We start from the raw sequence: 15833 nt of genomic DNA on the forward strand, positions 1-15833 counted from the left end.
GTCATCCTTCTAGGTTAATTTGGAATAATCCAGCTCACCGAACAGAGCCAATCAGTTGCAACATTTATCACGTCTATCTCCACAATGGCTCTCCCATTCTGTCCCCTTTTTTCTACTCACACGGTTATATCCCCAATTCAGCCTATAATGACCTGTCATCTCGGTTATTTTGATAACTGCCTGTTGGTCTCTCTCCCTCAAGTCTCTCCCCAATTGAATCTATCCTTTACATAGTTGCCAAGCTGATACTCCTAAACCACAAGTGGAACCATGTCTCTGACCTACTCCATAAAATCCCATGGTTGCTTAGGACTTCTAGGATCAGCTAATATTCCTCTGGTATAAAAGTCCCTCACAACATGTCCTCATCCTGCCTTCACAGCCTTGTTATGCATTATTCCATTTCATTAATTCAATGTTGCAACCAAAATTGACTACTTGTTCCTTACATATAGCATCCCTTCTCCCATCCTGCCTTTGCACTATCTTTCATGCCTGGAATGCACTCCCTCCTTACCTCTCCTTCTTAGAAGCCCTCATTTCTTTCAAAGGACAGGTGGTTCAAGGACCACTTTTGACATGAAGCTCCTCCCCATGTGCTAGTTCCCCACTCTACCACCAAATAGCCTTATATCTTGTATATATTTTGAATATACTATAGATATTCACATTATTTTCCCTGCTGAGATTTAAGCTTCTTTAAGGGTAGAAATTGTGTCATCCTTATCTTTGCCCACACCCCAAAGCACCATACAATATGCCCAGCACAGAGAAGGCCCTTGATACCCGCTTATTGGTTAATGGATTGATTGCTAAAATGGAGCTTAGTCAAGCAAAAAGCATTTATTAAGCACCCACCTTGTCAGCCACTGTGCTGGGCATTGCTAATATAAATAAAAAAGAGTTAAATGCCCCCTAATCTCAAGGAGCTTACATTCCAAATGTGATAATGCACATAGCATGCATTTTATATTGTTATCATGAAGACCAAATGGCACTGAACAACCTTTAAAATACTATATAAATGTCAGCCAGCAATAGTGTTATTAGATAGCTTTTTTTTTTCAACATGCTTGAGTCTGACCTGAAGGTTTGCAGCATTTACCAGCAGTCATTAGAGAGAGAAAGGATGAACTTCGGTTAACTAAGGTTATCCACTGCAATGGAGACATGGTAATAGGAACCTTCATTTTCTGAGCTCTTCTCATCCACTAATTGGATTGGAAAATAATGCTCATTGCCCATTACTCTTAGGATAATACTATTATGTGCAACTTATCATCGAAGTTCATTTTTCTTTTGTTATTAGAATTTAACCTGTAAATAGGTTAGCAGCCCTTTAGAACACAGACTTCTCCCATTGATCTCAAATGCATTTTTGGACAGCTCACTTGCTGTATTAGAATAATGGAATTCAATGACAGTAAGCTTCATATCTGTGGATGCCTTGCCATTAGTGTAATATAATTTAATTGTAACTTAGAAGTAAGATTTTCAATTCCTAGCCCTTGATGAATAGGCTTTTTTTCTGTGGATTTTATCAATTAATCTGTGTAATGAATTCTCTTCATTACCTACTTCTTCATGTTAATTATAAAGGATTTTCTTATACCTATTTATCAAGTCAGAGCAAGTACACTTTTTTGGCCCACATGCCTTTGAATATGGAATATGTACAAATAGGTGAAGGCTTTGGGGATGAATTTACATTTCAGAAAAATTCCAATCAATTGATATCCATTGTGACATTCTCACAGCGGATATCAGTTTGTACCTTTTTCTTCAGGGGTCATCTTATTGCAGAGGTTCCTACCCTAATATAATTACTATATTTCCTCCTTCTCATAAAACAAATGTAAGATATCAGAGCAGCATTTAGCGTGCATTCCCCTTTGTATCTGTGTGGGAGCGTTGACTTCAGCAATTAAATCTCATCAAATCAACAACTGTTGATTAAGCGTGTTCAACAGACAAAGTACTCTGAGGGTTACAAAGTACAGGACAATCTCTTCTCCTAAGGAATTTACAGTTTGGTTAAGGACACCAGATATGAACACAGGAAAAGTTACGGCACAATGTGCAGTTTAAATGATAGGCAAAAAGGAATTTCACCCCAGAGTTCTGAACTAGCGGATGTGATTGATTGCCAAGCCACTTTTGAAAATCTGTGGAAAACCAAAGAAGTGTCACGTTGGTGAAGAGTGTGTCTGTGTCTATGTATGTGAGTGTGTGTACAGGTACACAAACATATATATGTGTGTATACGCATATATGTATGTCTATGCATGTGTGCATATGTGTTTATGTGTATGTATTAATTGGGCAACTAAGTGGTACAGTGGGTAGAGTGCCAGGCCTGGAGTCAGGAAGACTCATCTTCCTGAGGTCAAATCTGACCTCAAATACTTACTAGCTGTGTGAATGTGGACAAGTCACTTCACCTTGTTTGCCTCAGTTTCCTCATCTGTAAAATGATCTGAAGAGGGAAATGGCAAACCCTTCCATTATCTCTGTCAAGAAAACCCCAAAAGAGGTCGTAAAGAGGCAGACACACCTGAAAACTAGTGAACTGAATCTTCCAAACAAAGTTGAGAGGTGAGCGTGTAAATAAATGAAGTCAATGTACTTGATTTTAATTCCTGGCAGTGTTCTAGAGCACAAGTGACAAAAAACAGGGTGGGCCACATGCTCACAGCACTCGAGTATGGGCAAAACCAGATTAAAATAGAATTTGGAAATATTTTAATAAAATAGAGCTAACATTGCATTTTAAAAACTGTATATGGCCCACAGGGATCCTTAGGAATGGATCAGTGGTCCTAATTTCTATTTGAGTTTCATACCACTGTAGTAGAGTGCAATATTAAAGAGTGGTTAATGAATATCTAGAAAAGAAAGCAGTAAAAACCTCTTGTGGCCCCATCAAGAAGGAGCTACATTGGGGCGGCTAGGTGGCACAGTGGATAAAGCACCAGCCCTGGATTCAGGAGTATCTGAGTTCAAATATGGACTCAGACACTTGACACTTACCAGCTGTGTAACCCTGGGAAAGTCACTTAACCCCATTGCCCCGCAAAAAAAAAAAAAAAAGGAGCTACATCAATTTGGAATTGTGTGATTAAAAAGTGAGCTAAATTGCGCAAACCTTCTGATCCAGTGTTCTTTCTACTACACTCATATCCCAAGAATGCAAAAAAATAAAAATAAAAAAATAGAAAAGTACAATTTATACCAAAATAAGGAGACCTTGACTAGATTATCTAAAGCATTGTGTTGTCAACATTTTTATTAATGATTTGGATAAAACTATAGATGGTAGGAGAGGCAGCATGATATAGTGAGAAGATTGCTGGGTGTGGAGTCAAAGGATCTGGATTCAAGTCTCTGCTTGGCTGTTTACTCTGCAGATGAAACAGCTGGAGGTAGGGATAACTAGTATACCAAGTGGCAGATTGAGGATCCCAGAAGATCTCAAAAGGTTAGAACAGTAAGCCAGTACAAAGAAAAATAACTTCAGTAAGGATAAATGTGAAGTCTTATTTGGATTAAAAATAACTTTGGAAATACTGTTTGGGGAAGATATAGTTAGATAAGCAAGGTTCACATTTAAAAAAAAAAAAGGTTTAGTGGATTACAGGATCATTATGGGTCATTTCCTCTCTCCTTCCCCTATCATCCCCCCCCCAAAAAAAAACGCTTTTAGTTTCCTTTAAGAAAGATATCATGTGGGGGCAGCAAGGTGGCACAGTGGATAAAGCACCAGCCCTGGATTCAGGAGGACCTGAATTCAAATCCAGCCTCCGACACTTGACACCTATTAGCTGTGTGATCCTGGGCAAATTACTTAATACTCATTGCCAGAGAGAGACAGAGAGACAGAGAGAGAGAGAGAGAGAGAGAGAGAGAGAGAGTGAGAGAGAGAGAGAGAGAGAGAGAGAGAGAGAGAGAGAGAGAGAGAGAGAGAGAGAGAGATCATGTTGTAATGGAATACTGTTTTGCTATAAGAAATAATGTGCAGGCTGATTTCAGAAAAACCTGGAAAGACTTCTATGAATTGATACAAAGTGAAGTGAGCACAACCAAGAGAATGGTGTACACAATAAAAGCAATATTGTATGATGATCAATTGTGAATGACTTCACTGTTCTCAGCAATACAATTCCAAGACAATTCTGAAAAAAACCAACTTATGATCAAAAATACTTTTCATCTCCAGAGAAAGAACTGATGGAGTCTGAATGAAGATGAAAGCATACTTTTTCTTTATTTTTCTTGGGGTTTTTTATCTGTGTTTTCTTTCACAATATAACCTACATGGAAATATGCTTTGCATGACTGTACATGTATAGCCTATATCAAATCACTTGCCTTCTCAATGGAGTGGGAGGGGGGGGAATAAAAAAATGTTTTAAAGCAAATGTTAAAAATTGTTTTTACATGTAATTGAAGGGAAAATAAAATATCAATTTTTTTTTTAAAAGAGAGATATCATGTCCAAATGTGGGAAGTGACAAAACCATTATACTCTGCCTTGTTCAGACATCTAGAGTCTTATGTTTGTTTCTGGATTTAGAAAACATGTTGATAAATTAAACGGGATCTAGTTGAGAATGACTAGGATGGTGAGTGGAGTGAATGCCTTACCATATAAAGATAGGTCATACAAAGAAAAAGAAGAACCAGGAATATTTTTTACCTGGAAAAGAAAAGACTTGGGAAAAGCACAATAACTCTTCAGGTATTCAAAGGCTGGCCTACAAAAGAGGGATTACACTTGAGCTGCTTGGCCCCAGGGTGCAGAACTGGGAGCAGTGGGTGGTTCTTGCAGAAAGACATACTGTCATACTGTCGCTCCATGTAAGACCTCAGTTCTTAACAAATTTGTTCTTGCTGTTCGGTCATTTCAGTCCTGTCTGATTCTTTATGACCCCATTTGGGGTTTTCTTGGCAAAGATGTTGGAGTGGCTTGTCCTTTACTTCTCCAGGTCATTTTAGAGATTGAGGAAACTGAGGCAAACAAGGTTAAGTGATTTGTCCAGGGTCAAACAGCCAGGGAGCATTTAAGACCCAGATTTGAACTCAGGTCTTCATGACTCCGAGCCTGTTGCTCTATCCATGGTGCCACCTAATTGTCCTCTTAAGAAATAGAACTGTGTAAATGTGGTATGGCCTACTTCAGGAGGCAGTAGATTTCCTGTCAAGGGATTTCTTCTTCAAGTAGAGTCTAGATTTCCACTAGTTCGAGATGTTATAGAGGAGATAACTGAATAGTAGACTGCCTGGCCTTTGAGATCCCTTTCTACCCTGGACTACTATGATTCACCATTCAAAACCAAAAATAGAAGAAGCCAAAGGAAGTGGATAATTAGCTTATAAATAACTGGTAAGTGCTATAGGAAGAGAGAGAGATCACTTTAGACTAGAGTAATATGGACTTATGCATTAATAGAGGAAAGAGTCAATTGCTAAGGTGAATATTTCATAGAGATTGCCCATAATCTATGTTACTTTGTACATTGCTTACTAGGGCTGTCTCTATGATATAGTACTTGTTCCTACAATAAAAATATAGCAACTTTCTTAGTTGAAATAAAAAATAGTATTATCATGTATGTGTAACACTATTATATACAGTATATGTTTGTAATATAAAAATGGATTCTCATATATATATATATATATATATATATAAAGTTAACGTGAGAATCCATTTTTATTTTACAAACATTCATGTATGCATGTATATACACATGTATGCTAAAAACCAAGACAAAATGGCATTAAGGAAATTATGTACTTTCATTCACATAGTATGTTGTTCAGTATCATTTTTGATTAATAGCTGTCAGGAGTGACAATAGCTTTATTTGCCATTTTTTCTAGCAGGTAACACCTTTTTTTGTTCTCCTGTAGGTTAAAGCTATCCTGGTTAATATTTTTGGTGGAATTGTAAACTGTGCTATCATCGCCAATGGCATTACTCGGGCCTGCAGAGAGCTTGAACTAAAGGTACCCCTAGTGGTGAGGCTTGAAGGTGAGTTATGGATGATTTGAAATTTATATTACCCCCAGCATAATTCCCTAAGGATTATTAATTAAAATAAAGGTAAAAAGCAGAATCAGATTCCTGTATAGTTTTTAAATGACCTTCATAATCACATCTATAACATCGTTATCAATTTTGTATACCTTTTTTTTGTTTTGTATGGGGCAATGGGGGTTAAGTGACTTGCCCAGGGTCACACAGCTAGTAAGTGTCAAGTGTCTGAGGCCAGATTTGAACTCAGGTCCTCCTGAATCCAGGGCTGGTGCTTTATCCACTGCGCCACCTAGCCGCCCCAATTTTGTATACCTTTAATCTTCCTTCAACCCTCTCTATAGCACCATCCCAACCCAACCCACCCCCAACAAATAAAAATTACCAAGCTTTTAATAGGTTTTTACTGCCTAAGAATTATACTATTATCTTCTCAAAACCACTACAGAATAGACTGAATCCACACTTTCAAAATTAATCTTTGGTTTCTTTAAATTAAAAGAAAAAAACAACTTTTTCTGGCATCCTAAGAGAAATACCTTGAGTAAGAGCTCTGCTGTCAAAGTAGTCCAAGAATCAAATTCACATGGAAGAGATATTCAGACACACTTGTGAGAATTGGATAAACCTACTTTGTTGGGGGTTATCCACGGCTGCGAATGAAAACTTCCTTTGGCCATGTTGCCCATAGAGGCCCACAAGTGAGTACCTTGGCTAATCCAGTCCCTGTCCTGAACATGAGTGAAGAGTTCCCTCCTTCGAAACACCACCAAAAAGATTTTCTAGAAACCTGTTTTATTATATGAGGAGTATTTGGTATGTTCTTTTAATTATCATTATTATTCCAAATGTATCGTTATGGTTTGTTTGTTTTGACAAGTTCTGTGTTCATGTAGTTGCCGAAGCATGTGAAGCATGCATCCCTAGGCATGATGATCTCATTTAACATCTCCTACTCTGCCGCTCTCACCATGTCAGCTCGCTCCAGGGAGGGGAATAGTGTCTGTCATAATATTGAGAAACTTTCCAAGTCTGAATCTATTAGAGAATTTTGTTCATCCTTATTCAGCTCATGTGGTCCCATGAAGCCTTCCCTGACAAATCTCTCACCCAAACCCAGTCAAAGTAGATGTCCCCCTCTTGCAATTTCTCATACCTCTCTGCTTAGTTCACCCTCCCATGTATCCTAGCTACATGTGTCAGTCAACAAACATTTATTAAGAACTTATAGTGTGTGTTTACATACATAACAGTAACATATATGTCTAATACTATTATGTCATGAGTGTATATTTATAGCAAATCATAAAATAGTGTGACATGATAGGAAAAAAGACCAAAAAAAATTCTATCAAGGAGCTCACATTCTAATGGGGAAGAAAGCATGCAAATAACTTAATAATATTAATAATAATGACATCTAGGTAGCATCTACTATGTATCAAGAACAGTGATAAGCACTTGACAAATATTATCTCATTTGATTCTCACAACCACCTAGGAATGAGGTGCTATTATTAGCCTCAATTCACAGTTGAGGAAAGGGAAGCAAATAGAGCTTAAGTGATTGATCCAAGGTCTCTCAACTACTAAATGTCTGCAGCTGGATTTGAACTCAAGTTTTCTTGACTCCAGGCTCAGCCTTCTATCTCCTGGACTACCTGGCTGTGTTTGTGTATGTATGCATATACGTGTATATGTGTATATGTGTACATGTATGCATATAGATGTGTATGTGTATCTATGTGTGAGCACTTATATGTGTATACTATGTGTTTGTGTCTATATAGGTCTCATGAAAGGTAATTCCAAAAGAAAGGCACTAATAGCTGGGGGGGTAAGTGGGTGGGACCTTTAGTAGCAGATGGGATTTGAGTAGTCTTGAGGACAGTCAGGAGAGCTAGGAGGTGGGATAGCAATTCAAGAAGGAGAACCAGCCAGGACAAAGGTACAACTGGGGAGATGAGCATCTCGTGTAAGGAGCGGCAGATGGGTGAGTACAGCTGGATCGCGGACCACCTGAAGGGAAGAGAGTGGAAGAAGACTGGAAAGATAGAAAAGGGCCAAGTCAGGAAATCAGATGATCAGTTCCTTGAGAATGAAGTCCCGGCCATACCTACCTCAGCTTAATGGATCAGGTACCACATTTAAAGTCAGAGAGACTTGGGTTTGATTCTTACCTTTGAAATTTGCAAGATTTCTGACTTTAAAGCAAATCACCTCACCTCTCGAGAAGTTGGTTCTCTCCTTTGTATAATAGGGATGATCATAGAACCCGCCTCATAGGGTTGTTAGGAGGCTCAGATGGCTGTCTCTCTAGTGCTTTTACCATAGAAGTGTTAGCTATGGTGATGGCATGAAATCGACATTTATAGATTGCTATAATATTTGCAAAGAACTTTATACACATTTAAGCCTCATGTCACACCCTGTGTTATTATTTTACAAATAAAGAAACCAAGGCAAACAGAGGTTAAGTGACTTGCCAAAGTTCACCCAGCCAGTAAAGACTTAAGCAAGATTCAAACTCTGGTCTTTCTTTTTCACACCATCATTATTTGAATCCCTGGTGGCTGGTAAGGATTATCACAGAGCCTTGCAGGCAAAAGAAACTACTAGTAGACACAAAAGTGGTTTCTTTTTCAGCATTTATTGGGCACCTAAGGTATGGAAAACAATGTGCTAGGAAGAGTAGGACGTGCTAGAAGGCATCTCTTTCCTTAAAGATTTATATTCTGTTTGGGGAGATAAAACATGTGCCTATAGCTGATGACATAAGACAGATGTGTATGTAAGAACAATAGCGATATCCTTTCCCACAAAGGCTAATATTGTTGCTGTATCTTTAAAAACCACTGGAATTGGGGACAGCTAGGTGGCACAGTGGATAAAGCACCGGCCCTGGATTCAGGAGGACCTGAGTTTAAATCTGACCTCAGACACTTGACACTTACTAGCTGTGTGACACTGGGCAAGTCACTTAACCCTCATTGCCCCACAAAACAAACAAAAAACAATAGAACCTTGGACATAGAGTTTAATTGTAATAAAGTTGTTAAATTATATAGTTTAAAAAGAAAAAAAAAGAAAAAAATTATATAGTTTAAATATGGAATCTTTTCGGAGAGGGCAGCGGGGTGGGGGGGTAGGTGGGAACAATAACGGTACTAGCAGAAAAGGTAAGACATTAATTGTTCTTAAATAATTCACTCTCTAATACAAAACAGATAGTTTCCTCCCATCCTTACTTACTCTCAGCCTCCACCACCACCCCCCAAAAAAACATCCTTACCACTTCCTACTCCTGACCCTCCTCCTGGTAGCTTCTTCCCACCTCTTTGGAAGTAGATCAGATTGAAGAGTACAAAAAGATTTGGGGTGACTAATAAGGCCCAAATCCAGCCTTTCTAAATGTCCCTATGTTGTGATAACCCACACTAATACAAAGAGGAGGAGGTTGGCCTACTAAAATTCTACTTGTACATTTGCCCAACAGAAGTTCCATGATTGTTCCCATAAATCTAACAGATTTCTGGCCTACACAGTAAAGGCGCTTTGCCCACACAGAACGTATTAGAAATGTCTTGATGAGAAAAGTTTTAATCAGTCAAATCTGGCTTGATTTAAGGGGATTTTGTGGACAAATCTTTGTTCTCCGCTGTATAATAATTACAAGCTGCTTTACCAGTGGATAAAGCAAGGATTACTCTCCTCTTTGAAAATGGTAACTTTATAATTACATGTATTTACTTGCCTTATCAGAAAAGAACTCACCAGCTGAGATTCGGGATTATTTTTATTTAAAAGGCTCATGGGTGACTTGAACAACCACATATTGGTGGCGGCAAGGGGAGGAGGAGAGTTAACTTTTACAGATGATGCTTCTGCCAGTGATGTGGAACAAATGATTGGGGATAGGTTTTGCTCTTTATTTTTCCTTTTTGAAATTAAGACAAAAGCTGGGGAGAATGCCTAGGGACATAATTTCCACTGAATCCATAATAATAGTAATAAAAACCCACCAAAGGGTATGAGATAGCATTTTTGCCCGTTTTGCACATGTGCACAGCCCTGAGTTAGCTGAGATTTGGGGTTTGAGATGTTTTATTTATGGTTTGAGGCTGAGTCCAGATAACATCATTGCACCACCTCCAAATGGAAGCTGGAGAGCAGAATAAGAAAGGGAGAGGGTGGGGCAGCTAGGGGGTGCAGTGGATAGAACACTGGCCTTGGATTCAGGAGGACCTGAGTTCAAATCCGGCCTCAGACCCTTGACACTTACTAGCTGTGTGACCCTGGCCAAGTCACTTAACCTCAATTGCCTCACCAAAAAAAAAAAAAAAAGAAAGAAAGCAAGAGGGTGTTTTCCTTTAGGAATCAGTTTCCCCAGGTTATCTTTCCACTATGTCTGTGGTGAGCTCCTTCTACCCTTCCTCAATGTATCTGAAAAGGAATTTTCCCTTAAGGAGTGACTTTGAATGGATGACATCAGAGCTCCTCAGAAATGGGGGAGTTGATTAGAACCCACCTTTATGTCCAGGTTCTTCTCTCTGGCCACAAGATGGGGGATATTGTGAGCTGCAGGAGTGTGACTTTGGGTAAGGCTCCCTTTTTGTAAAATGCAATAATAATCTCCAAGGCTGTCTTGAACTTTGAAAGAGAAAGTAATTGTAAATTGCTTAACACAGTGCCAGGCACATAGTAAGTGCTATAAATGTTATCTATCTATCTATCTATCTATCTATCTATCTATCTATCTATCTATCTATCTATCTATCTATCATCTATCTGCCTAAATATCTATCTATATCTACCTATCTACCTGCCTAAATATCTCTCTCTCTCTCTCTCTCTCTCTCTCTCTCTCTCTCTCTCTCTCTCTCTCTCTCTATCTATCTATCTATCTATCTATCTATCTATCTATCCCTTCAGTCAGATGATGACCCCACTGGACCACCACACACACACACACACACACACACACACAAATGCCTGCTCATCTCCTACTCAGAGAGAAAGGCAACCCAGAGAGCCACGCCTCCACACCATGCTCTCTTCTGAGATGAAATTCATGAACCTCTCTCCTGGCTTTTCACCCCCAACAACATATTATACTAAACCACAATAACATTTTGCTCTATCCTCATGATCCTGGGAGGTAAGCTTTCATTCATAAATTCACCCAATACCCCTGCAAAAGACATATAGCAAGTGACTCCCCACCATGAGCCTAACAAACCAGAGCGCTGGCTTTTCCTTTCTCCCCACAGTAGTCCCTGTTTTGATAAATTCTTACCCCCTTGGTGAGCATGTTCCACCCTGTGTTTGTGACGTCTCTGCTGAGTTCCTTGAACTCAGGAGTTGGGGATGGCCCCCTCCGGGCTCCGGCTCCGACCATCTGGTGAAGGGCACTGGGAGTGCTGGAACCCGGAGGGCCCTGCAGCTCCTTACATCTCGGTGGGACCTCCAATTGTGAGGGAAAAATCCATCCTCTTCTCAATAATTCTCAGGAACTCAGCAGCGATGTGATAAAAGCTTTATTTTCTTCTTCCCCAAGCCACCTCTATCTATCTGACTATCCATCTATCTCTCTGTTTGTGTGTATGTATATGTTTTATGTATGGATGTGCACATGTATGTGTGCATTATATGTATTATATGTGTATGCATGTGTATTGTATGTATGTATGTCTATTCATTGTGTTGTGAGATTTAAAATTGGATATTAGATCATAAATCTCCCCTACTTAACCTTTCCCTTAATTTATCTCCCAAACTAGTAAATGGAAGCAGGTTTTGGTTTTCTAGATAGACCTTTTTATTTATAGTTATGATAGTCACAAGGTGATGTTGGTTAGAAGGATAGGAAAGTAGAAACACAATACAAATCGTCTTAAGTCTAAGCTTAGTCTATATTCCTTATAACAACTCACCAAACCGACAAGGCCACCAACCGACAAGGCCACCTTTTGACAGAGCGAGAGAGTCCCTGCCGCGCCGTCAGGAGTCCCGCCAAGCAGGCCAAAAAAAAAGGCTACTTCCGTTCTCTCCACCCCGGAAGTCAAAAAAAAAAAACCCGGCAGGCAGTCTGACATGCGCAGCAGGCGGACTGTACCCGGCAGGCAGTCTGACATGCGCAGCAGGCGGACTGTACCCGGCAGGCAGTCTGACATGCGCAGCAGGCAGACTGTTCATCTCCTCCCCAAAAGGGTGGTCCTTGAAAAACTGGCGTCTTTCAGTTATCCTAACCGACTGTTAAAAACTTTCATATTTTACCACATTTCCCCCCTTTGCTTCCTCAAGAAATGGAATGTTTCCTTGATGGAACAGTAAAAAGAATATAATAACCTTTGCTGACTAATAATATGCGAACAACAATACAGAAAAGGAAGAGAGGAAAGTTTTGTCCAGAGGGGCGATTTTTTTTTTCTTTCCTCATGAACCGACGCTTTGACATTTGTCTTGCAAAGGGAGAGCCTCTGCAGAGAGTACATGTTACAGATAGTATATAACAGAAAGGAGATAGTAAAAGCTAATAAAGCAAAACAGTTCATATAAAGTCTCTGAGTTCTCTTGTCTTCTTGAAGTGGTAAGATGTCATCAGGAGGAAACTGGATTCTGGTCTGGAAAACTGGATTCTGGACTCTGGTCTGGATTCTGGACTCTGGACTCTGGTCTGGAAAGCTGGATTTCTTCTTTAACTGTTTGAATTGCTGTATTTTTTTTTTTACTAAACCTTAGCATAGCATTTTGCAATCAGTAACACTTTTTACCACCATGTGTCTGGATCAAAGTCAAATTTAGTATGTGTTCATGACACCTGAAAATGTTATGGAAAGGTTATCATACCATATCTCATGGTTCCGAGACAGCCAGTGATTGTGCTAGGCCACAGGTGAATTCAACTGAGTGAGATAAAAAGATAAATAAGTTCAGTTAAATTAGGTTAAATTAGGAGGGAGAGAGGATGAATACTGGACTGTGCCTAGTGATTGTGCTCTACATAGTCACCATCATAAGCAAACCATGGACTTACGTATACCTGTCTCTCCTTTTGTTGCACATATATTCTCTCCAGGGCCTGCGTCAGAGTTCACAGCAAGTTAGTCTCTGAAATGATAAGTTTCCATACTTCCGAAATCTCATTAATTTCACCAAAGACAATATGATGGTAAAAATGTGTGCTATGCTGCATAACTGAGAATATATTAGTGATATATACAATAATTCCAAACCATACCCAGAGTATAATGACATATAAATAATAAACGAATGTAAATAGCTGATTATATTAGACATTGTTACATAATCTTCTTTTAGCAAGTAGACCACATCATCTTATACATGAATTCTCTAGTATAACAGTAGCAGATACTTAAAGTGGTGATTAATTCATCAAAAAGAAGTAAGACTTCAATAAGCAAGATTCAATATTCAATAGCATATACTTAAAATGCCTTTGAAAAGTCACTTAGTTTACAAAATCGGGTTTTTAAAGAAAAGCAAAAGAAACAAAAGTAAAAAAAAAAAAAAAACAAAGCAAAACCAAAAACCCAAAAATAAAAGGCAAAAGATTCGCTAAGCACCCTTTTGTGCTCTTAAAGAATTTAAAGGTGTGGTGAATTCCAGGTCTTTTCAGTGCCTTTCAAAAGTCAAAACAAAACAAAAAACAAAAAGGATTAAAAAAAAAAAAATAGGTATAGGGTAGGGAAAAGGGTGGGAGAAATTGAGGTGGGCCAGAAAACTAGGCCATGTGCTTCAGTGCTTTTGCCTGTGGAAGGAAATGCTTGTTAAATTTTAAGGTATTTAAGCTGCTAGAGTTTGGGGTATGCCACATTGTTTTAACTGGTTCCCCAATTCTCTGCATGCCAAAGTGGCAGGGGTTTCTGAATTGTCATTGATCTTTCTAATGCTGTCATAATGTTCTTTATGGTAGAAAATGTGGAGTTCTCTAGCATCAGTTTTGTCTGTGCCACTGATTTTCAATAAGGGCTGATTTAATTGATGAACCACAACATTCAGCTGATGCTGCTTAGCAAATGCTACAATTGTATCATTTCCTCCCCACTTTCCAAATTTCTTTAATTCATCAACATATTCTTCAAAAGGGGAGTCATTTACTATAAAAGACTCAAACTCTTGTCTATGGTTAATCATATAAGAAGCAGCTTCTTGTCTGTGTCTGAGATGATTTCTACAGTGACCTTCTAGCTGGTCTGCTAAAGCCCTAAAAAGGCAATTTCCGTCTCCTGATACTTTACGAAGACTGAGTCCCAAAGCATTTAACTGATCAGTGGGATTATTAAATGGGAACTGCCTGTTTCCTCTGAACTTTCTTTGCTCTTTAACAGTTGCTATCGTTAGGGTTTTTACCTCTTTAGCGTCTACCTCAGGTCTATCTGAAATCTCTTCACCTATGAATGGTGCAGGCTTTATATGAGAGCAATGAATCCATGAGTCTTTTTCACCAATTTTAATGGCAGTAGGAGTTGTCAATAATACCTGAAAAGGTCCTTCCCAGGCAGGTTGAGTTCCACTGGTTCTCTGAAAATTCTTTACATATATTTTATCTCCTGGGTTGAAGTTATGCAATGAAAAGTCTAATGGTCCTGCCTGGACCACAGCTCCTGCCTCATGGAGTTCACGTAGCCTGGTCTGTAATTCCTGTATATAGGAAGCAACAGAAGTATCACCTCCCACCAGTGATGTATAAACTGGGGAAAAAGTTTTAGCTTGGATAGGAGGGTGACCAAAAAGCATTTCATAAGGAGATATATGAAGTTCTCCTCTTGGTCTACTTCGTAGATAGAATAATGCCAATGGTAGAACATCAGGCCATTTCAAATGGGTTTCAGTACATAATTTGCCAATCATACTCTTAAGCTCTTTATTCATACGTTCGACTTGGCCTGAACTTTGTGGATGGTAGGGCGTGTGGAATTTTGGAGTCACTCCCAAGAAAGAGTAGATTTGGGATAAAATCGAATCAGTGAAATGTGTGCCTTTGTCAGAATCGATGCGGGCTGGTGGGCCAAAACGAGGTACTATCTCTTTAAGAAGAATTTTGGCAACAAAGGCAGCTGTGGCTCGGGGGCTGGGAAAGGCCTCCACCCACCGAGTGAGCTGATCAACTATAACAAGGCAAAATTTATAATGTCCTGCTTTTGGCATAGTAATATAATCAATTTGTAAGTGCTCAAAAGGTGTATATGCTAGAGGACGCCCTCCATAAGCTTTGGCCTTAAAAGCATACTGATTATAAGACTGACATGTGGAGCAGCCCGAGCAGATTCGAGATGCTGTATTAGTCACACCTGGTGCTATCCAGGTTCTCTTAATAGAGTCTACAATGCCTTGTGTACCAAAATGGCCTTTTCTGTGAACAGAGAGGCATACCTGGTGGTAGAATTTCCGGGGAAGAAATGGCTTACCTTCCGGAGACACCCAGATGCCATTGATCTGTTTCGCCTTAAATTTCTTTTTCCACTTTTCTACTTCAGAATCATCATAGGTTAGGTTGGAAGGAATATCCTCAGAAGGTGAAAGGTTAAATACATGTTCAGGAGCTTCTAATGCAGCAAGCTTGGCTGCAGAATCGGCTCGTGCATTTCCCTTTGAAACAGGGTCACTATTCCCTGTGTGGGCAGGGCAATGTACAACGGCTAGGGAAGAAGGCAGTTTTAGGGCATCTAAGAGGTCCTTGATAAGGTCCCCATTGGCAATAGCCTTGCCCGAGGATGTTAGAAAGCCTCGTTGACGCCAAATCATACCAATAAAGTGGCATATGCCAAAGCCA

General features: G+C 39.4%; 1 protein-coding gene across 1 annotated transcript in view; it reads left to right on the forward strand.

The window, feature by feature from the left end:
• Nucleotides 1-15833, forward strand: part of SUCLG2 (succinate-CoA ligase GDP-forming subunit beta) — a 338383-nt gene that overhangs the window by 304944 nt on the left and 17606 nt on the right. Inside the window, exon 10 of the mRNA XM_043976600.1 lies at nt 5914-6034. Within this exon, the coding sequence (XP_043832535.1) occupies nt 5914-6034 (121 nt within the window). The remainder of the gene's footprint in view (nt 1-5913; nt 6035-15833) is intronic.

Source organism: Dromiciops gliroides, chromosome 1 (genome assembly GCF_019393635.1).
Source record: "Dromiciops gliroides isolate mDroGli1 chromosome 1, mDroGli1.pri, whole genome shotgun sequence".
Classification (NCBI taxonomy): Eukaryota; Metazoa; Chordata; class Mammalia; order Microbiotheria; family Microbiotheriidae; genus Dromiciops; species Dromiciops gliroides.